The 24,058-nt window shown below is 32.3% G+C and overlaps 3 protein-coding genes across 5 annotated transcripts; 1 reads left to right on the forward strand and 2 right to left on the reverse strand.

Annotated features, from left to right (window-relative positions):
• Positions 1–707: 707 nt before the first annotated feature.
• LOC143181783 (uncharacterized) lies at positions 708–4,163 on the forward strand. 3 transcript variants are annotated; one of them, XM_076382385.1, is made up of 5 exons: positions 708–2,091; positions 2,180–2,215; positions 2,335–2,495; positions 2,719–2,873; positions 3,519–4,163. In XM_076382385.1, exons 1-4 carry the CDS (start codon positions 951–953, stop codon positions 2,866–2,868), a joined length of 1,488 nt encoding a protein of 495 aa, XP_076238500.1. In that variant the 5' UTR covers positions 708–950; the 3' UTR covers positions 2,869–2,873; positions 3,519–4,163. The 3 variants fall into 3 exon arrangements, with proteins under 3 accessions (XP_076238500.1, XP_076238501.1, XP_076238499.1); XM_076382386.1 differs by having other exon boundaries at positions 2,719–2,836; XM_076382384.1 differs by having other exon boundaries at positions 2,719–4,163.
• Positions 4,164–4,913: 750 nt separating this feature from the next.
• On the reverse strand, positions 4,914–8,668 carry LOC143181971 (chymotrypsinogen A). The gene is made up of 7 exons (XM_076382730.1): positions 8,582–8,668; positions 7,874–7,955; positions 7,625–7,793; positions 6,872–7,077; positions 5,952–6,163; positions 5,243–5,300; positions 4,914–5,110 (listed from the first exon to the last, which is right to left on the reverse strand). The coding sequence occupies exons 1-7, from the start codon at positions 8,666–8,668 to the stop codon at positions 4,989–4,991; spliced, it is 936 nt and encodes a 311-aa protein (XP_076238845.1). The 3' UTR covers positions 4,914–4,988.
• A 1,797-nt stretch (positions 8,669–10,465) lies between these two features.
• LOC143181970 (trypsin-7-like) lies at positions 10,466–17,340 on the reverse strand. The gene is made up of 6 exons (XM_076382729.1): positions 17,201–17,340; positions 16,519–16,612; positions 15,049–15,211; positions 14,708–14,910; positions 11,409–11,611; positions 10,466–10,728 (listed from the first exon to the last, which is right to left on the reverse strand). Exons 1-6 carry the CDS (start codon positions 17,261–17,263, stop codon positions 10,546–10,548), a joined length of 909 nt encoding a protein of 302 aa, XP_076238844.1. The 5' UTR covers positions 17,264–17,340; the 3' UTR covers positions 10,466–10,545.
• Positions 17,341–24,058: the final 6,718 nt, after the last annotated feature.

The following is a 24,058-nucleotide window of genomic DNA, read 5'->3' on the forward strand; positions in this document are numbered from 1 at the left end:
TAAATTTAATACAAATATAAAGAATATAAAATCGGAAAAAAATTCTAGGAATGGAAGTTCGAGAAATTACTTCCTTAAAATAGTGTAAAATGAGAATATAGTCAAGTAGCTAGGGGTGTATGTACATTTCTTGTTCATTTCTCCAGGTTGCCTATCTTTTCCCATTCTTTCTTTTTCCTAAGCTCGTATCATGCGCTCTTATTTCTTTATATTTCTTCCGTCATGTGATATTTTCTTCATGTTCTTAAATTATTTTTTATGTCAACATCACAATCGGCATTCTGTGTCTTCCACGATATCAGCAGTATCAGTTAACGTTCATTTCGATTCAGACCTTCAATTTTTTCGAAAATATTTAATTTTAATCTCCATTACACGTAGTATCGTAATTTCTAGATTGAACTGATAACTGAATTGATAATCTGAATAAACTTTTATCTAAAAAAATTGCACATGAATCTATTCTACACTTTGTCAATGATAGTGTCTTCTAAAAAATCTTCAAAGAAATCTCGTATTTTATTTTAAAAGCTGCGATACAATTTTTAGTTTACTAATACAATATGCATGAATAATGTAGAAAAATTTATTTATGGAGCATGTATAATTTTTGCATAAAGCAAGTTCAAGGTTAGGTAACGCAACAAGAAAGATGGCGCACATGTAGGGACTCCGTTACGTTAAATATGGGGATGAAATTGCGCTGAGTAAACTGACTTGTAAAAGGTTATGTGCGAATACGGTCACAAAACCTAAAAAAAATATTTTTATTATTACATTTGCTGTAAAAATAATAAAACCTACGGATTGATAAGGAGTTAAGTTCTATGAGTAAATCATAACTCTTGGTCGCTAAGACGGAGCAGAATGTTTGAAGAACGGTAGAAATATATTGTTTTGACATTCAGTGTCCACCGTATTTAAAGGAAAAGCTGGAAAACAGGAAAAGTATGGGAAAATCCACGGCACTTTCATTCTGCAAGTTCGGCACTTTCGTTTTTCTTTTCTATTTTGCGGAAGTGTTAAGTGTACCTACTCTAAACATTATAGACGTTATGAAAAATGACTCGAAATTATGCAATATGCCAACATTTCTTTATGAAAATGACATTACGAAAATTTGTTCTCAGTTAGAATATCCTAAAGAAAACATACAGGCGGATTATTCATTCGCAAATACTTTTCTGTGTCTTGCGTTCTATGACACATGGTACAAAGTTTGTCAATTTCATCAACTACAAAAACCATTTAATGACACAGCTACATTTACTTCATATATTCAGAAATTCTTTCCTGAAGAAAAAGAAGCCGCTACATTTTGTAAAAGTGTTAAAGGCGTTACATTCTCATATGCAAAGTTACAGCCATTGTTGTCGCTTGTAAATTTCAATAGTTCTCGTGTATGTGATTCCACTTGCTTCAACATGCAAGAGAAGTTTAATCCATTGTGCGCGATATTATCATGGAGTATAAGCATTGATGATAGTAGAAATAAACTTAAGTCTTCTCATGATAAAGTGAATGACGAAGCCGGACAACAGAACCAATTAAAGCCTCCTATAATTAATTCAAATAAACAAGGATCTGCTAAAGAAGGATCTTTGAAAAATGATAACAATACCAACGTAAATAAAAATAGTTTAAATACTAGTCAAAAGAGTGCTGTACAAAAGTCATCTGTAGAGCCAAGTGCTGAAACTAAACCTATATTAAGTTATATCACTACAAAAGTTCAGGAAACAGAAAAACAGAAACCTGCAAGCAATGCAGAATCTACTGTACCGAATCAGCAAAAAGATGTATCAACAAATGCTGAAGCAGACCATGCTTCTTTAGCTAAAACATTTGAGGGTTCTAATGATAATACTGATAAAGAAGTTCTTAAAATGATTAGTGAGGATACAAATATAAATGCGGAAAGCGAAGGCAAAAAAGTTGACAAAAATGATAATGATAATACTAGAACAGGCGATACTAAAACTGTTAACAATAATGTCAAAACAAGTACAATATCTCAAAATACACAAGATCATGATAATTTTGCTAATCAAGATGATTGGAATCATTCAGACGATGACAAACAGCCTTATGGTAATGATTTATAAACTTTTTTAATTCCTTAGTTTAAGATGCAGTGCGTAATGCACAATGTACTTAAGTTTATTTACTTTGTTTTTAGAACCAAATGAGGGCCCTGATCAGTCTATTGATATAGGTAGGATATTACATAATCTTTTGGAATTTAAAATTATTATAATCTTTACTATAGTTTACCTATAGTAATTGTTTTATTTAGTCAATCATTGGTTTATTTAACATATTTGTTCTTAATAGCTGACCAAAACCAAAATATGCCTGAGCCTTCAGAACAAAGAGATATCATGTCTCGTTTCCACAATATGAGGTCTGACGAGGAATCCCACTTTTTCACATATTTTACTGTGGTTTCCTTGATATCTATTGCTGCATATATTGGTTATCACAATAAACAGAAGGTATATAAATTAATTAATACGACTGTTTATTCATATATCGCTCAGTTGCTGCAATAATAGCATAACTAAACAATTTGTCATTTTTAAGTTATTAGTACAACTGTATCTTATTTTTTTGTAAATTATGAGTATCGAGTTATGTTATTGTTGCAGCAAATGAGTGATATTACACATATTTAAGGTTAAGATTGTGTTTAATGTTTTGATTTTTTCGATATTCTAGATACTAGCTATTGTATTAGAAGGACGAAGATCACGAAATAGCCGCGGTAGACGGCGTCCAAGCACAGCAAATTATCGTAAACTCGATTGTACACTAGAAGAAGCAGTAACATCACAGTGTAATGCAAATGTTACCCATATCATATATTAACGCATGTAACGTATCAAATACTTTAAAAAAAAACTGTATAATAGCAGTCTGCGTGTAACATATTTTGTATTCAAGCATAATTCCATCATAATATGAGTTTATTTTTAACAAATTAATTATTCGTTAGTATTCTATTAATAAGTGTTACCACATTACGTTCACGACAAACAAATGAATAGAATATCGCAGTTCGAGATGGTAATGCACTTTACTATTACTTATATTCAAGTGTGTTATCATTTAATATTGGCAACCAAGTTTTTAATTCTATTTTTCACTTATTTTGCATATATTTATCACATGCAATATATCTTATCGTCTTTAATATGTTATTAAATAATATTTTTAGGAGCAGAGATACAACGATACGTTATTTTCTTATAGTATTAGAAGTAATTACAATTCTTTATTGATCAAATATAATTTATAACACATTATATTACTATAAACAAACTTCCTATTAAAAGTATTTAAAGGTCTTGTTCTGTACTTAATATCAGTTTTCGAATTTATAAATATTTCTAAACAAAAAAGAATGAGGAAAACCTCAATACACAATCATTTAATTTTTGAATTACTGATTTTACTTGTAAAATTTTACCTTTAAGCCCTATTTAAATCATTTCTTGAAGATCAGTTATATTTTTCAGGTTGCCAAAAAACAAAGATAGAGATGTAAATATAGTTCTGCAAGATGGAATCGGTAAACAGACAGACTTTCTACAGTAATGGTTATTAAATAAATAAACGCGTCCGAACGATTTTTATAACGTGTTATCTTTTACGTGTCCTAATTTGCTTGCTTTACTGTTCCTCAAACTCGTGGTGTATTTATTTATATTTGAGAAATATATGCGTTTGAAGCATATAACATAAAGTTGATGCATTTTTGCAAACGGTTCCTTCAGAGTAACATATACATGTATTAAAGTATTAGCATGATTTTTATTTTGGACGTAGTACACGATTACATGTTACAGCTACAATCCGATGTAACATTCATTGCCTGTAACTTCACCTGAGTACAGTGACATTCATGTTTATAATATTTGAGCAATATCTATTTACGCATATAATAGATTTAAGCGATTTCAATGCACAAAAGGTACAAGTATTTGTGCTCACCTGTGTATTTATATCAGAATGTTTATTTGAATTATTATATGACCGTTAAAAACTATACCGAATTTATTTGTCAGACAAAATACATACCGTCCACTTGTACGCGGTTACGCGATGAAAATATTGTAAGTTCCAGCATCGAATATTTAATAAATTTCGTACAACAAAAGTAATGTATTATTTTTCTGATGTATTATTTTTCTTGATATGGCTTTCATCAAATTATTCGTCTTATTCGTCTCGAAAAGCGTATTTTAAAATGGTACTGGATATTAACAAAGTAAGTATTTCTCAAAAATATTAGAGTTTATTTGAAAAATTCTTAAAATCTAAACTATAAATTATGTGAATGTTGTCGAAACTATTTGTTGGAAATAATGAGTAATTATTCTTCAGATGAATTATTTAAATAAAGTAACTTTCGTTAGGCGATTCCATTTTTTTTGTTTATATTATTTAGTTAGTAAATAAATTTTGTAAGCTCATAAATAGTTTTGGTTCTCATTGAAGAACGTTTGAATTGTGTCACTTTTGAAATGCATGTGCAATATACATATTTAAATTGCGCGGTACTTACTAGTATTTGGCCATCTTATAATCCTGTTATCGATGATTAATTGCAAGATGTGCTATAAAAGAACAGTATGTAGTTGGAAGGATTTGCTTTCTTTCTGTTCGAACTTGTGGCTAGGGAGACACGTATTCTTATATTAACAGTTTATTACCACGTATTATTTTTATATAAATATCGTCCACTTCCTAAAATACGACTTATACAGAGTGCTTTAGATCATAGAATTATGATTAATTTAAACTAGCAATGTACATTAATGTAGACTTTATTAACCATACCATTTTTATGTATTTTTATGATTAATTTAGTTCTTTTTTATGAAATTTATTAGTCAAAGGTTTTCTTACACTTCTGAAGACATAAATTATAAATAAATAAATTTATAATTACGAACACACATTTGTCAAGAAACACTGATTTGTTATTATTTGGAACAGTAGCATGCATCTTTGGTTTGTTGTAACAGCCAGTTCAAATGGGGACCTACTCTTGTGAAAATTGAAGCTGTAACAGCGTCAGCACATTCGTTTGCGTCGGATATTATACCTGTTACAATATACAAATTATTTTGTTATTAAGGAACTACTTTCCCTTATTTAATTGCTACAAATATTTGGTTTCTAAGTAATTTTAACTTACATCGTATAAGAAAAATAATTTTATCATAGGTGTACGTACCAACAAGATCATAAACTCCAGCGTATGAACGATACTGAACGGAAGAGCCTACATCGTTCTGAAAAATATATAAATATTTGAAGTTATGTATAATACTTGAAGATAAAAAATTAATACTACATCATGGATATTTTTAAATTATTTTAAAAAGTTAAGAAATTGAAGAATATTCTTTTCTGAAACTTTTTAAAGATATTAAAATAATTTTTCTAATAAATAATAGAAGTTCATAAAAATAAATAATTGTAAAAATAATGCTAATCGTTTCACTATACAGGACGTAATACAATGAAAAGAAAATTAATTTTGAAAATTACTTTAAACTGTCATTTTGGAAAAACTAGTTTAACGACATCAAACCATTACTCAAGGTACCTAATAGTGGGGATGACCATATTTTAGGTAGATGTCAATTTTATGTCCAATTTATGTCTGAACATCTTAGGACATAATTTAGACGTCTTAAAAACATTATGAAATTTACGTTCATAAGATGTCTCAAAGATTTAAGCTTTTGGACGTTTTAAAAACGTCTATTTTTTGTCTGAACGTCTTATAGACGTAATTTGTTTCATATTTTTAAGACAATAATATCCTAAAAACATACTTTGGACCTTGTTTAGGATTTTACTAAATGCTTTTAAGACGTCTGCTATATGGGAGAAAAAGTAATTACTGAAGAAAATTTATTAATGAAAAGATAATATACCTTACACACAATGGAACGTGTGCCTAAAACGCCAAAACAGCCGGAGTCGTTGTGAAAATTCATGGGATTTATTCCGGACTTTATGCATTCGCTAGAACCCAAAATCGGGAGTCCTAGTTTCCGCGGTCGACAAGTCTGATTGTTGTTGCTGTCTTCTGTATTGCTCACGGCCCATCCAATCAAAGTTCCAACTTGTCCGAGATAAGTCGAACCTAACAGGTACAATTCTTGTAAAATTTTCGAATTTCTGTATTCTAAAATAAAATGGAACCTTATTTTACAAAAGGAGAAAAGAAGAAATTCCAATCGAATTTCTCACAGTGACAAAAAGTTGTATTCTGTTAACACATTCGCAGTCTCTCATTTGTTCACTTTTTTAATAGTTGGTGTCATAGACTTCTATTACTAAGACAAGGGCAAAAGTGATAAAATTCGTTTTTAACCGACTTTATAAAATATGAAGCTTGTGAGAAATTTTCAACTCAGTGACAATAAAAAGAACTTACGAAATGTTGTGAATCTATGTCAACGGCAATCAGAAACAGAGTTTGAAATAATGTAAATTCATGTCAGTGTCTACGAATATGTTAAATATGCTTTGTTAGGTACTCGTACACTTCGTCGAAAATGGAAACTTTATCGAAGGCATTCATACACTTCGTTAAAAAGACATATCGAATTCATATGGACCATTTGGGCTTAGGTCTAGGTCTAGGTCTAGGTCTTAGTCTAGGTCTAGATCTGTGTTAGGTCTTTAAGTATCTATACGACGAAATGTTTTTCGACCAAATTGTTTAAAGTCGCTTTTTTATGTTTTTTTCACGAAAAGTTTTTAACGTCAATTTTGAATCATTTGTTCCAATAATTTTAATCTAGTTAGACTCCTATATGAGTAATGATCCATGCATCCTGATACGAACCTGGATTTGGCAAACAGATAGGTGATATCCTTCTCTCAAGTTTAATTGGTTGACTCAGTTTGATCAGCGCCAAATCATGGGCATGAGAATCTGCATTGTATTCTGGATAAAGAGTTAATGATTCTACGCTAATTCTGGCCGATGACACGTCTATACTACAACGATCATATTCTCCAAGGGACACCTTTATTTCTGGAGCAGTTATACTGCAAATATCAAAGAATTGTATTCATTAGAAGAGGATATCACTTAATAGCTAATTTACTGCTTTTATTTTAACAATTATTGACCTAAGTGATCTGATTTAAGTGGCGATAAAACAGTTTAGGGACTCACAATAAAAACAACCTTTATCAGATTTTATGGCTTATTGCGGCGAAATGGAAGTTAAGTCATTCAAATGAAAAATTGTTTGAAAATTCCTTTGAACACAAAATAAAGTTACTTTTCTTACGTTATTTCTAAAATAATGAAGTAAGTAAAATAATTCATTGTTTTAAAATCTTATTTTTTATTTTTACTTCAAATACAATTTGTCCAAGCTTGGTTTAGATAAATTATTTAATTTCTAATAGATACTGCGTAAGAGTTAAGACTGATATGATTTATTTTTCAAAAATATGAGAAATGTCAGTAAATATTGTTTCCTTGAATTACGTCTTCGCGGAAGCCTATCAGTATGACTATTCACTAGAGACAGGTATATACATTAATCATTCGTAGTTCTAACGTTAATAACGTTATTTGACTAACCCAAGAAGTTGACTGGCAGCCGTTAAAATATAACGATCGTTTATCAAAGCCCCGCTGAAGAGTAAACGCGATCCCACGTAAATATTCGCCAGCCATGGAAACTCGTGTGGCTTCGTGTATTCTCCACCAAGAAATCGTGCTTGACCAGATCGATTTGGTCGTCCGCAAACTGCACAGTTGTTTAGTTTAAAAACAAAATAATGTTTAATTGCAGTGATTAGTGAGGATTCACGAAACAGGGTGACTTACAGCAGTTGCCACAAGTTTTGAATCTGCCAAACAGGTAGTCCAAAACACCGCGCGTCATTCTTGTTTCATTTTCCTGGGTGTCCTAAACAATACGAGAAAATTACATGGACGAACTAGTACTATGCATTAAATTTTGTCTGATCGTTCATTTCTCCAAGCCTTTTTTTTTAAGGAAAGAGGTATTTTTCGATATAAGATAAATGTCTCAATACTTGAACGCATGAGATGTCAAATGTCCCAGGAAGTGAACAACCTAACAATTATTTTTACTAACGCTGCCATTCGTAAATTGGATCGTTTAAGTCCATGTAGCTTCTCTATGAGTTTGAGTTTTAAAAAATCAAAAAAATTCTTGAATACTCTTCCAAATTTTTAGAATATCATCCAATAACTTATATTGCTATATGTTACCCATGTTCTCAGGTCCCGTCCCTTTCTCACCTTAGGAAAAATTCAAAAACAAAAATGGTCACGGTTGTAACTGACGCAGGTTGCAAACGAAGGATTAAGAATATCATGCAATACCGTAGTCCTATAATTGGGGTCCTACTTAAAGTTAATGCTCTTATAGTTAGTGCATCCAATCAGCCCTTCTTTTGAGCCTAAGTTCTATTGATAAAAGACACAAGTAAATTTTTTCTAGATTCTCTTAGGATCAACAATCAGAGTACTAGTAAAACAATTAATCATGTCAGAAAACGAGCTTACAGTCGACTCAGGTTGATCACATCGAATGGATGTCGCAGCAATCAGACAACCGCAGACGAGGAATTTGACGAAGTCCTGCAGCTTCATGGTTTTTCTTTCAACTGTCGAAACGGTACTGGCCTCGGTAAAACGCCTGGTTTGTATAGCGGGATTATCGTTGCCCGCATCCCAAGAGCTCCAAGGCTCCTTCCGGAACGCCCAACATTTGCCTACGCGAGCGAATCCGTAGTTTTCGTTTATCATCGTTTCGTTTTCGTCCGAATTTTAAACCGGTCCATGGCCCTGTCGAACGGTACCTTGAAACGATCCTTGGGCACACAGGTTGATGGGCCAGTCTGTGGAAATGGAATGTGTCACACATAATGGTGCTTGAGTATCAGCTGTAGCGTGAGAGGAAATGGACTTTGGCTCGTTTTGCGTAACTAACAGGGGTTATATTGGTTATATAGCGTTTTATAATATGCAAACAAATTTAGGACACCATTTTGAAACCGGTCATTCGAGTTCAGTTATTTGGTACACTTACAATAAAGTTATAATCAGTATTTTTGGGTGGAGGTTAGTGGTCAGTTATTTTAAGGAGTGAATTTCTCTGTTTTTTTAAGTAAAAATTGATTGTTTTTTAACTTTTTATTAATGAAACTCTATGATAAATTATTGTGTCTTACTACTATATGTATATGTTTTAATTATATGTTTAAGTAGTTTAGGTAATAGATAATTATATATAAATTAGCATGTTCTGTAATATTTATTTATACAATTTATTAAGGTAGAATGGAAGGTACAAATAATTGTGATCCAAATTGTAGAATAAAAATTTTCATTTATTATTACGTATCACTTAATTGGAAATATTTTTAATTTTTTAATGCGTACAGAATATCATACCTATATTTTGAGCAAATTACACAACCTAAGTAGTGTATTGTTTTGAAAGGCTTCTCCTCATAGAAGTTCATCTTAGTGTCTTCGTCTTTTATGTTCTAATATACCACAAATCTTATTTATGGAAAAAGAAATCAATAATATCGAATGAAAAATAAGGTGCGCGAAATAGTTGAGTATTTTGCATACAGGCAGCTAATTATGAGCATCTTATTCTTTCCATCTTTTTGAATACTTTATAAAATAATCTTTTCGAATATCTTTTAAATTTAACAATATTTAAACGCTTGGAAGACTTGATAATTAATGTACAGAACTGACGTTATAACAATAATTGAAGTAGGTATGTGACAATACTGCAATATAATATTAACAATACGAATAGTTTTTCCATAAATCTCCACGTGAGTTTGAAGATACAGGAATTACACCATATTCTCGTTCAGTATTTCTTTTAATCATTTTCATAGTTTTCAAATTTTCGGATATAATTACGTTTGTTAAGTTTTCGGGATGCTTAATTTTGAGCAACATTCGAAACGAATAAAAACTTTCGTTATACGCCCGATTTATTTCTAAATATAAACGTATAGAGTAAACTATTATTATTATTAAGAATCACTATGACATTAGATTGTATTCATTTTGAAAGGGAATGTTTCCTGATGACAGCTATGATCGGGATAGAATCTGTTGACCGCTCAAAGCAAGCGACGGGCTTATCCCCACCATCATTGCTATCCCTACTCCTCTTCCAAACCCCCCACTCCTCTTCTCAATCTTTCACTTCTCTTTTCAACTCCCTTACTTTTTTATCTAACTTCCAAATCCGATTCACAACCCCCTACTCCTCTACCTAACCATCAACTTCTTTTCCCAACCCCTTTACTCCTTTTCCTAACTCCCCACTTCTTTTTCACCCCCTCCCCCCACTCCACTTTCCAACTCACCACTCCCTTTTGCTAGCCCCACTATTTAATCATTTCTTTATTTTGAGCGACTAGGTGATTGCGTCCTGACTATGATATTGCGTGGACAGCTCGACAGTTTTGATTATCGTTATACGTAATTATATATTAATCCTCGTTACAGAAACATCCCTCTCGCGAATGATAGACAATCCAATCTATATATCGGGTGACTCTCGTATAAACACCAGGATATCCTGGCCGAGCACATCCGTTACCCCACGACACTACGCCTACAAGCTCGTACTTCCTGTCCTCACGTTCAGCTATCAACGGTCCTCCGCTGTCACCCTGAAAAAAAAAACAAATACGAAATATTATTCATTTGGAAAATTTCTTGTTAATGGTATTACTGTTGCAGAAGCGATGAGGTTGTTTATTCTAACATTCTTAATAGCTTTTTGGGGATACAATTTAGCAAACTGCAATGTTGGCGAAACGTTAGGATAATTATAGTATATAATTAGGATAATTAGAATAGATATATTCTTCTGAAAGGGCGTGTAAAAAAAATTATGCAAGAAAATAGGACTATCCCAGACGATCTAAGTTTGTACAAAGACTATTTTTCATATTTTAACTCTTTACTGCCGAGGTGATGTCTCGAAAATTTCGTTGATCTTAGGTACCTTCCTTATTAATTTTATGATATTTATTTAAGAAAATGTGTGGCTAATGTAAAGTAGTGACAGAAATGACTAGAAACATTTATATTTACAGATAAAGAAGTTAAATGTTTAGGAGTCTCCTATATTACGCCTCTGGCTTTAAGATCTGAGACCTGAGGACTTTTAAGACATGCATTCAATTGTTATATTTTAGTTATGTATTTACTGTAATTTCTGCAATATTCTATAACTGGCAATAGGGGTCTATCACTATCATTTTGTGAAAATACAGAGGCATGAAGTACAGAAAGTATAAAAAGTGTGTAAACGCTATAGATTATCATTAGAATCCAAGAAGTTTACCTGACAGGAGTCCTTCTTGCCTTCCTGGTAACCAGCACACATCATGTTCTCGGTAATCATACGAGGACTATATTTAGTGTTGCGACATTCCTGAAGGCTCATAATGGGTAAATCGACTTCCTGTAGGAGGCAAGAGGGTTTACCATCCTCTTGCAAAGTGCCCCAGCCAGCTGCGATTGCCTTTGTCCCGACGTAAAGTTTATCTGAAATGTTAACAGAGCTCGTATGGTAATGAAGAATCACAACCAGAAGGAATGCGAATCTGTGGCAAAAAGCAAACATTAGTTCGATAAAAGCTTGGGCAAGTGGGTACTGCGCTTTCAGTTCTTTGGTATTCTTCGTCGAGACGGTATTATGACTGGTGACACGGATTATGCAATTTAAAGTTATCAATCGTTGCCTGTTATTGGCGAGTTAGGGTCTGAACGCGAGTGAAAGTTTTCAATTATGCGAAGTATGTTGGGTTATCCCGGCTGTTGCATTCGGGAAAGGTACCCGTATGTTGACTAATTACTGCTGCAAACGATGCAATCAATCGAGCAATAAATAAAGCGACAATCGGCATTGTGCAACTATTTATGGTAAATCGCAGTAACTTGCAATTGCGTTGTTGCTGCACTAAGTTTAGAACAGTATTTGTCAGTTACTGTTGTCACTGATGATTACTCTTGTTTCGTTGTAAGCTCGTGATAAGCTTGTAATATATATATTGAATGGATCATTAAATGGACTTTTTGTTGAAAAGACATTTTGTCGAATTCATGTGTGGTCGTTTGAATTGAAGTGCATAGGGTTAGGTCTATCTTTAGTTTTAGGTGTAGGTTTACGTTCAGCTTTGGGTATTGTTCACATTTAATTTTTGGTTTAGGTTTAGATTAGGATCTATACTGCGTTCACTGAGAGAACGCAGTCGTTTCACGCAGATGGCTTCCGTTGCCCCGACTGACTTTTCCACTGAGATTGGTGAAGGATTCAAGAGCCTAAAAGGACACGCCTTGCTTCTTTTTACTCTGTATACCTAGTGTCCAAATGAAACAAATGTTTCTATCTATTAAGAAACAATATTTATTGAGATATCAATGTATAAGAATCCACAGCTTATTTGATTATAAAGAAACAGCAACGGTAGAACTGTTTCCTGGATTTCCTACAAAATGTTCGATGCGACCAGGTAGTTTATGACACGGGAAATCTAGGGTCGTTTATGGTATTGCAACGCAGTAAGAATTCTGACTACTACCAGTACGTTTTCGGTCGACAGAGACGATATTCAAGAAGATTTTTATTTGCTAACAGAGCCGCATTAATACTTTCGGAGAAAACTAAAATCTAAAAGAATATCGTTTGCTTGCTCAAAATTTCTTTCACACCGTTTATGCGCTAACACTTGAAGAAGTGACTTTCTTTAGAAATGGTAGGACCTCCAAGGGCCCAACAAGGGGTTCATGGGTAGGGATGTGCTCGGGAGTGACAGAGCCAATAACTAATGAGCGTAGGCGTGAACTGCGCAAAGGGTACGAAAACTCGTCAACCGACAACTGCGTTCTCCCAGTGAACGAAGTATAGGTCCAGGTTCATATATAGGTCTTGGTTTAGATTAAGATTTAGGTTTGGATCTAGATCTAGGTCCATATTCGGATCTAGGTTTAGATTAAGGTTTAGGTTTGGATCTAGGTCCAGGTCTAGGTCTAGGTTAAGTATAGTCTAGATTAAAGTTACTTTGAAAATGTTTCCATAAAAAATTGTGTTACTGAACCGAACAGTGTTAACGAGCTATTTAATTGTCTGTTCGATAGGTATATGATGCTGAAATATTGTTAGTTTGTGTGTGAAACAGATTAAATAATGGGAATGTTAAAGATCTATGTCAGACGAGTTCATTAAAAACAGTTAGCTCCTATCTCATTATTATTCGGTGGGAAAATCAATGGGTATTTGAAAGCCCGCTCAAATAATCACGGTTGAATAGCACAAAGGAAGATAGTTAACATTATTTTTTAATAGCTTTGATTCGGCTCACTGAACATATGTACCAATTAGAAGTAGCTAATAAAGTTAAGTAAATGCGTAGCTCATGAATTAACATAAGGAGATAGTGAACTGCTTGCTACACCGATGTGAAGATAAGGGTATCTGGTTGAGTAATAAAGTAACTAATAAAGATAAATATTCAAAGTAGCTGCAAAACCGAGTTCTTACTTTCTGCATGAGGCAAAAAAAAAAAAAAGTAGCAAGCATGTAATGCGTCATATGTTTTGGAATTAAATAAGAGATTAGTGACAGTGGTCCAAGCTTTGCTGATAAAAAACTAATAGGAAATAAAAATAAACAAAATAGAATCAAATGAATATGACGAAGAAATTTTCAAGAAGAGGAAAGAAAAGTTTGCATTAAACAGAACAGTATACACTCAGCATATGCACATATTGGCTTTAGACTGTACAATATTGACTCGCTATAAAGCTCTACAATGTTTCTCATTTCTATTTTCTTTATTAAAGTGGGTATTATCTGTGTTTTTCGCCATTCACAAGACAAATACAAATTATTTACTTTTGAATCGAAAGACTCATAGAAAGAACAACTCTTGCCAAATTCTTCGATTTTCTTTATAAGAACACATTCTAAGAGTCATGAAACAAGTCTCATAACACACTGAAACCTAGACCATCCAAAACGTGGTCTATATATAACAAAAAGCTCCTAATCTATCCAATAAAAACGAAAAGACTAGGTGCAAAAACTAGTCAACTCCACTTTTTAAAATTAAGAACTAACCTATTTTGCACTGACCTCTTCAATTAAAGATATTAGGATCCTTTTTTGCTCTCTTGGGAAAAAACAAAGATTGACAAATACTAAAATCCTAGGTTTCACATTTATACTGCCTCCAAAAAATATAGTAACTTAGGTGAGACCTACTCAAGCGGCGTGCTGTGCAAAATCATTGTGGGTACAAGTTACTAAATATGTTTTGCGTTACTTGGTTCAGAGTTATATCTTATTTGACCACATTTACTTCCTTACTCTCTCACAGTTCCATAGACCTTGTTTGGACACTGCTATTTTAAGGTTCCAAAGAACCATTCCTGACCACCAGGAGTACCATTCCTGAATCGTTTCCAGACTCCCAACGCGCCACAGAGACACATATTGTCAGAGGCGTGAGGAACTTGAACCTCTACTGTTTTTATGAAGTTACTATGTTTTCGAGAGGCACTATATTAAGTTCATCACTCCCAACGCGTGGCAAGACTATAACGAGTAAATACTGCAATTCTAAAAAGATCGATATTCACCTCTAACTGTCGGCAGACAGATAGGCCTTATGGTGTCTCCAAGGGGCACCCTCTCGTTAAGTCGCAGCAGAGCGATGTCGTTCTCAAAATTCAAGAAGCTGAAGTCACCAGTTAGCACTTTAACCACGTATCTAGTTTCGGGAGCTGTTTCGAGACACCTGTCGTGCTCACCGAACGTGACCTTGATCATAAACCACATGAACCTGAAAACGACACTGGAGAAGCTGATCACGTTCGTCTTGGTCGCGGAATTACAATTAGGAATGCAAATAGACACTCGAACGTGTCTATTAATCGATGCCACCGTTTCAAACGATTTCTATTTGCCAGATCGTGCTTACCCTTTGACACAGTGAGCCGCTGTCAAGACGTAGCGGTCGTTTATCAAAGTACCTCCACAGTAGAACTTATTTAGGTATGAGAGCCTTGCTATCCATGGAAATTCGTTCACTCTTGTTGTCTCGCCGCCGACTATTCGACTCACCTCGTTTCGTAATCCACAGCCTGAGTATTTTAATAAGTGTAAATGAGATTTTAATAAAAATGAATTAAGTGGACAATGAGCGAAAGCAGATGTTTGAAATAATTATGAATAAATGTTACTTGTGATGGTAACTGAACGTTATTCAACATCTACTCGCTATAATCACGCAACTGGGTAGGAACAAGTTAGCAGAGAATAAGTGATACCTTGTAAGGAAAAACAGTGTAAATTATATATCTGTGGTTGTAAAGCAAAATGACCTAAATCACATGTTTTTGTTTTCGAGATATTGGCGTTTACAGTTCTGAATATAGACTTGTGTCTTTTTGAATTCTTATTTTTAAGTGAACAAGTTCTTTTAAGATCCTTTCTTCTTTTCCAAAACATAAACTCTCTATTCTAGATCTCAATTAAGGATTTAACTCGGATTTTTTAAAAATGTGACATAGGTCGTTTTGTTTTGCAACCATACATATTTATGTATATTCCTATTTTCAAAATAGTGACATCAGAAGTTCGAAATTTTATTTCTTATAGACTTACAATTTATTATATTTTCGTTTTTGTTTGAAAGAAAAGATTCCACTACTTTATAGATTTTAAGAAAAATATAAATTTTAATTTCTCAAAAATTGCTTAAATCATATTGCTTGCCAGTTAGAAATTTCTGTGTCGATGATTAAAAAGAGTAGAAGGAAATGAGGGAATAATTTATGGCGAGAAAATAATGTAAGGTGAATGTCCCAATACTTGGACGCTTAAGATGTCAAATGTCCCAGAAAATGGACAATGTAAAAATGCATGTCCCGATACTTGAAGTCCCAGTAGCTGAATGTAGTATTTCATGACACTATTTTTAATTTTTTATTAAATATATTAGAGTTTATACTTAAAATTGAATAAAATCAAATTAGCATTAGATGTTTAGGTAACGAGATATGGTCGACTACTAGGATATTTAATTTACCTGTAATACGTTTATGAATTATTGAAAGTATTGTAATGGAGAAATTTCTATTTTCCATTTTCAGTATATTATATCCTGCGTTCGGTGTTCAAAAAAAAAATACGAAATAGTAAACAAGTAAATATGAAATATAAATGGCTTCAACTTATGTACAATATTGACATAAACATCGAAACAATAAGCTCATATTTGTTATATTTGCTTATTTTTATGCTTCATTTGTGCTACTTCTATGTGATCTGTTACAATTTTCTATATTTCTATTGAAAACAATTAATGTTTATGTGTATATTAATAGCTTATACTCTTAATAACTTGTAACTCGATTGTGTTAGTGTTTTAAATATTATATATACTCACTGCAGAAACATGGCCCAGGTGCTTCAACAGCGGACGGTGGTTTATTTCCAAAAATTCCAAAAAAGTTCTTCACTCTTTCGATGATTACGCCTGCCTAGAAGTTTTCGAAGCAGCTCAATTTTAATTAAAAAATTCAATACACATACATACGTACACACTTTCAAAGAAATCGTAAATTAAAATTTTGATTTAAAGATATAGTGTAGCTTAATTTATTGTTTGAATAAAACCTGTTCCAGCTTTGTCACTATAAATCAAAGAAAATTAAATTTATTCTGCTTTTAATAACATAATTCTGTTCAGTATTTGCTTTACCTAAACTTAGAATCCTAATTTCACTTGCAACTTGCAAATGCAAACATAGGCAATGAAAACAGATTTAACTCAAATATTAAATACAAACACTACAAAAATGTGCAATTCCATGGCTCAAAACCTAATCAATCGTCACCCTAATTTAGGCCTCATAATTGTTCATAATTACTTGCATTTAAAATGTGGACTAAATTAATTCTAATCACAAGGTGGGGCAGAGTATTTCTAAATAAATCCAAATCATAATCCTCATTTATAAAAGCGCACTGAGGAATGCAAAATGAATGTCAATCGACCCAAAAAGGGGACACTCAATCTGTGATCCATCACTCGTAATGACAACAATCTTGTGCTGAATCAGCTTTACTTGACAGAGGTCCGTAGCCAGGAGCAGGACGATTGACAGCGAGAGGCACCACGAGAACCTCATTTTCCGTGATCAAAAAGTGTTTCCTTCGATCCCAGCGAAATTCGCCGCGTCCCCGAGGGATGGATTTCGTCGATGAAGAATTCGCCACACGCGGACACCGTCAAGATCACGTTGCAGACATATCCCTGGCTGGGAGTTGCTATCGCCAGTGTCCCACGGCGACTGATGGCGACTCAGGTCGAAGAGGTAATTGCTATTCCAGAAGAGAAGGAGGGCACAGCCAACTGGTCGGCGACTGGACAGTACCTGACCAGTTCAGGTTCACGTTCAGGGTCGAGATATGAATGACTGCTATTGACCGTCACCAGGGTCGTACGAGCGTTTGAACGATTCGCGTGGATACCCTGGCAATATTGTGTTTATTGCCCCGTTGACGATGCTCGATTGGCATTTAGATGGATATAATGCTTTCAGTGAAATCATTTGGGTTTTATGGTGAGTGATCTTGAGTGATAATCTCGTCAAATGAAAGCACATTAGGATTTCTCTTATCTGAACTAATAGAGACAAAGGTATTCGGATAAAAGAATTTTCTTGATATTGAGCTTGATTTATTTAAATAGAAATCAATAAAATTAATAGCTTTTGCGGTATTTCAGGATTCCTTATCATCTTGAATCTTAAGTTGTATAGTCAATTGAATTTTTGTCAAATTTTCACTCGCTGTATGTCATACGTAGTGTTTCAGCTTTCTTGAAAATAAAGACGCTAATGAATCATAGAGGGTTTTATAGTTTCGCGGGGTTTCTTTGACGACGTAAATCAAAGTAGGGGAACCCCAAAGAGCCTTGGCTTAAATAGCACTATGTATTGTATAACATGATACTCGCCATGTCCATTTTTAAAAAATATTGAAATATTTACTTGAATTTATTTTGTTAGTGTCCCTGATTTTACTAGAGACTAGACTGAAAATTGACTTTTACCTTTTGAAAGTATAGATTGAAAATTCGAGTAATTATTAAAAACGAGAAACTATCTAAGAATAATCAAGAGGAAGATCTGACTGTAACAGTTCTAAATGCATGGATAATCTTTTCTTTAATGTTAAAAAATATATAGGTACTTGTTTCAATATTTACAATTATTCATTTTTTATAGTCATTTGATTCTGTTTTTACTTAAAAAAATCAACAAAGACCTAATTTTAGAAATTAACTGTTATTATTAGTTTTTGAATATATTCCACATCTATAAGTTAATAATAAAACTGATTATGTCCAACTGTTTTGCTATCGATACTGAGTATGTCGAAGGGTCACTATCAGAAATACCCTTGCCAAAAATTTATCATTAATATTTTCAGAAGTACGAAACTAATTGTTTTTTAATTTTAGTATAATAGTTTACATCATTATAAATATTATGTTTAACAAAAAATGTCTACATTTTTACTGTATATATTGAAAAACTAAAGTCCTTAAATATTTTAAAATCGTTGATGATGAACATAGCCTGTTTTAATTTTACACGCCTTAAAAAATATTAAATATTCAATTGCTTTACTTATAACTTGCGCTAAAAGGTCATTGGGTATTATTTAAAAAAAAATGTAATTGCATTTTGTATATCTGTGAAAAAGGTTCTAAGGAAGAATGATAGTGTCTGTTAAGCAGTAGAAAATTTTCTTGCACTATTTTTTTATCACTTCAGTTAGAGTTACCTATACTGTCTACTCATGAAGAAAGGCAGTAACTATAGAAAAATGTGAAATTGAGTTTCTTTGCATAATTTTGAACATTTTTTTATCTTATTTAGTGCAAAATACCAGTAAAATATTTTGAGATACTGCTTTTCTCCATAGTTCAACAGTATAGTTTGTAATTGTTTATAACTGTCATAGAGTTACAGTTCGTCCCAGTTATTGGAATCACCCTGTATGCCATTCGCTCTTTTATTTATTTGTGTTACTTCTCTGTACATATTAACTCATACTCTTTCTTCATATAGTTTCATTTACTGTTAGTTCCTTTTAGCTAGCCAAAGAGCTACCGCGTAAACAAATTAAAAAAACACTAACAATAAGTGACAAACATAGCCAGTATCAAAGCTGGGATCTCGTTGTTGCATTAATTTATGTGAAATTATTTAAAGCAAAAAATATGTATTCGTGGTGCATTCACATCGAGCAACTCGTTTCGACGCACCCAAAAATTAGTCTCCTGAATGAATTATGCAGATTCCATGGAGGAGGACGTTTATGACCGTCCATCCATATCTTATTACATGCAAAGCTCTTATTATATACGAGCCTTGTGCGTCATTTGGTACCGTTCACCCGCGAGCGTTTCACACTAACGACGGTCGATCTGTTTCAGCTAGAAAAAGACGATCCGTTCGATACAGCCATTAAGGTTTTGCCAGGTCTGGTTTTTCCACTTTCGACCGAGCTACGATGCGTTCGTGTATCTATGATCTTGAATTTGTGGTAACGAAAAAAGGCTCACTCTTTTGGTCAAATAGCATTATACGAGAATTCCTTTTTCGATAAATAAAATCTTTCGGTATATATTGATGTTAGAACTATGAAAAATAAACTTTGAGAAATGATTCGAGGAAATACTGTTTATTTATACATTTTTCTTGGGCTGCTAAGGATATATTTAAAATATAGGTGAGTCACTTGAGACTGAAAGCTGAAATATTTTCGGAATTCGTAACTATACGGAAAAATACTTCAGATAAAAGTAGAATAGTTTTGAGGGGAACATTGTTTGTTATGACTGACATTTTTGTGAGTGGATACGTAAGAAACATATGAACATCGAGTTTATTTTTTTTTATGGAATTATATGTTTTTTTATGCCACAATTGACTTTTTTCTAAACCCTTTTTTTGTTATAATTAATAGTTTCTGAATTAGAATATACTTCAGCTCGAAAGAGATTCTTCACAAGAAATATTTTAGCTTCTAATTTTGACTGGGTCACCCTAAATATAATACTCCTAAAAATGTTCAGAAAAAATACCAATATGATTGTATATTGTCCGCCATTTTGATTTATTGGTAATTATAGCGTTAAATGGAATCGTGAAATTGTTAAAAAGTATTTAATAACAGGTAGTAAGGTAAGTAGTACTTATTAAGTATTTTTTAAGTTTTGACAAAATTATTTTTTATCGATAATTTTAACATTCTTTATAGTATTTACTTGGAAATATTTTAAGGTGGTACAGATGAAAATTTTTTCATCAGAAATGGGGAACAGTAATTTCAAATAAATAAATAGTGACAACAGATTATTTTCCTTATTATAAAATATAAAACTATGCAGGGTAGTTCAGTTTTATCGAAACTTTATCTACTGAGAAGTATATGCAGGGGGTTATTGAATTTCCGCATGTAGGGCGGATAGAAACTTACGATTGGGAGAATATGTAAATATGTACACTGTGCGTAAAAGGTATTCGTATAGTAACCAACTTGAACAAAAACTTTACACAGCTTTGTTTATTACAAAAATGTTTTAACAAAAACATACATACATATTTTTAGAAATCTCTAGAACAAATGTCATTAATAGAAAATTATTTATTTATATTTATTATGAAAATATTAACAAATTTCCAAAAATTGGCGTAAAATATATGCGTAATAAGTATTCGTACATTTCTAATTTTACAATGAAAACTATAAATTTTAGTACATAAACGTAACAAAAATCAATCCATTTGCTATTTTAGTATCTATTGAGATTCCCTTTAGATTGTATAATCGCTTTAAGCCTTTGCGGCATCGAATTTACTAAATTTTTGGTTATAATACTGGAAATTTTGTTCCATTCCTCTAAAAATCCATTTTTTAAATCTTATTTCGAAGAAATGTGATGGTCTTGAATTTTTTCTTCAAGATGACTCCACAAGTGCTCTATCACATTTACGTCTGGAGACTGTGGAGGGATTTTTAATTACTGCAGCACATTATATAGGATCCACTGGTGTGTATTATAAACATTATGCTTCAGATCATTATCTTGCAAAAATATATAATTATGTTGTAACTCCATTTTATTTGCACTAGCCTGAAGATGCTCTTGTAGAACATCGATGTACATTTTGTGATCCATGATACCATCGATAAAATGGAGGGATCCAACCCCGCGCGCACTCATACAGCCCCAAACTGTGACCGATCCTCCTCCATGCTTTACGGTTGGCTTCAAATTTTTTTTCATGCTCAGCATTTTTTTCCGCCACACTGTACATCGTCCATCTGACCCAAATATATTATATTTACTCTCATCAGTAAATATAATACGGTTCCAGTACTCCACAGGAACATTAACGTACTCTATCGCGAATTGCAATCGTTTCTTTCTATTCATTTCATTTACGAAATATTTCTTACAAGCTACTCTGTCATGAAATCCTTTATCCTGTAAAAAATTACGCACTGTGCTACTGCATAAATTAATGTTTAGATTATTTTTGAGTTCAACTGTGATTTTTACCATAATTATCTTTGGATAATTATTTTTTTTTTTAATATTATAATTTTTTATTATTTATTATTTGTTTACGTCCGTTTCTTGGATTATTTTTTAGAGTTTTTCGATCGCCATATTTGTCAATGATTCCTTGAATCGTGGACCTCGGTCTATTTAAAATTTTAGAAATTTCACTCAGTGTTTTACACTTATGTAAATTTATAACAATTTTTCTCTCTTCTTTAGAAGTTTCCTTGCCTTTTCGTCCTATTTTACAGTTAATGTTTGAATTTAGGATACTACCTACACTGACATCGTCTCCAGACATACTGATTCTAAATATATTTACATATCATAGATTATCTTGTAATTGTTCTATGTGGAATGTTACGAATCAAGGACTGTACGAATACTTTTTACACTCATTGTAAATATACATTACGCATATATTCGAAGCTTTTTCATGAATCTTTATGATAAACTTTTTAATAAACCACTTCTTAAATTTTTTATTTGAAAAGTAACTGTCCATTTTTATATAAAAATGATAATTTTTTATTATTTACAGTACTTTTAGTATAAAAGACAATAAGTTATTTGACATCTGTATTTCTAGGAGCATATATCGAAACTCATAATTCAGAAGTAAATACTTTTCTTCTTTGAGATGAGCTGGTATACATAATTCAAATGCATTTTTCATCAAGTAGCACAGACATTGTTTTCGAATAATTTTATTTAAATAGTGTCTAAGTTTGCTAATAAACAAAATTTGGAGCCCCTTTTGGATATTAGTGTTAAATATTTACATCCTTAAGTTGAACAATATTAGTTCCAAAATTAGCCATTTTCAAATAGTCTCAAAACATGTTGAAACCAAATATCTTAAAATGTGATTTTTGGAATTGTGCAGTTCTTCAATTTAGCGATTCAGTTGTATCAAGTTAGATCGTATAATAGGTATACATAGCTCGATCATAGTTCCAATGAGCACGATGCATCGATGCAGACTATGACGTCCTGCTTTCAGTAGAGTGCTCGCTTCCTCAACTTATCCTGGTTCGACAGGAAACCGTTAGGCTTATAATTACATTCCAACAACGTTTGGCCGCCATTCACGTAACAATAGGTGTGACAAGCGCTGTGGAATTTCACATTGTCCCCTAAATATTGAATGTTGCAACATTGGATAGACACTATAAAATAAAATATTATTGAAGATTTTCATACGTTTATTAGATATAAGGCGGCAAATGTTTATTGGTTATACAAATTTCTATTTTCACAAACACAATTTTATTAGAAAATTGGTATCTAATTAATGATTTTTTTCTTTAAAGATTCTGTAGCTTTTTGTATATTAAAATTTCCCATAAATCCACAAAAATTTGTAATCTATCTACTATTGTTGATAAATTTCCATATCTGTTTAAAAGGAAGGTGAACACAAATAATGAAATTTTACATCAACTTTTGATTTATTTAGGTACAATTAACAACTGATTTGTAAAAATATTCAACAACTTCCTTTCTGCGAGGAATTTAAGTTATTAGCTTAATAATAGATAACATTATTTTTTTACTACAACAACACAATCTGTACAAACTATACAATATATCTACTACAAGCATAATTTTTTAATATTTATAATATCAATCACTTGGCACATTCACCTTCACAAATTACAGCACAACAAATAATTTATAGGTACCTACTTAAATGTAATTGCTCTTATGGTTTGTTACGTCAAGTATCATTAATTTAAAGCTACTAAAACTACTTTCAACTCTGAATCTTCAATTAATAAAATTTAATTTTCACACAATTATTTCAACAATCCTACTTACAATTAGTCGCTACGCTAATTAGTAACAATAGTGGTCATAAACAATTTAATAAATAATTTTAATGAAATATTAGTCATTTTGTTCCCAGAATTCTTGAAATATTAGGGTGATTGGACTCTGTTGGATTTTTTTAAAACAAATTTCTAAAACAAATGTAAACTACCAAAATTAATCTTCTTCAACTGTTCACAGTTTGATTATTTTATAGCTACGAGAAGTGTGAATAATAAATTTGGGTAGTAAATGACGAGGTCATGACTCCACCATAGCAGCGAAGCGATAATATGACCCTGTCGGTTATCAGTGGTACACACCATTTATTGAGAGAGGAAGTTTGATAAAGAATGAAGATATTCTTCGATTCTAAGTTGAAGCAAAATGGAACGAAAAGAAATTTTTTAAAGAAGAATTTGATACTAAAAATTCTTTAGTTAATCTTTAACTAATAATAAGATGTCATTGTGTGGACCATGTGAATGAAAATTAACCATGTTAATTTATTATTATTGAAACCACTTTA

The sequence above is a fragment of the Calliopsis andreniformis genome, chromosome 7 (assembly GCF_051401765.1).
Source record: "Calliopsis andreniformis isolate RMS-2024a chromosome 7, iyCalAndr_principal, whole genome shotgun sequence".
In the NCBI taxonomy this organism is placed as follows: domain Eukaryota; kingdom Metazoa; phylum Arthropoda; class Insecta; order Hymenoptera; family Andrenidae; genus Calliopsis; species Calliopsis andreniformis.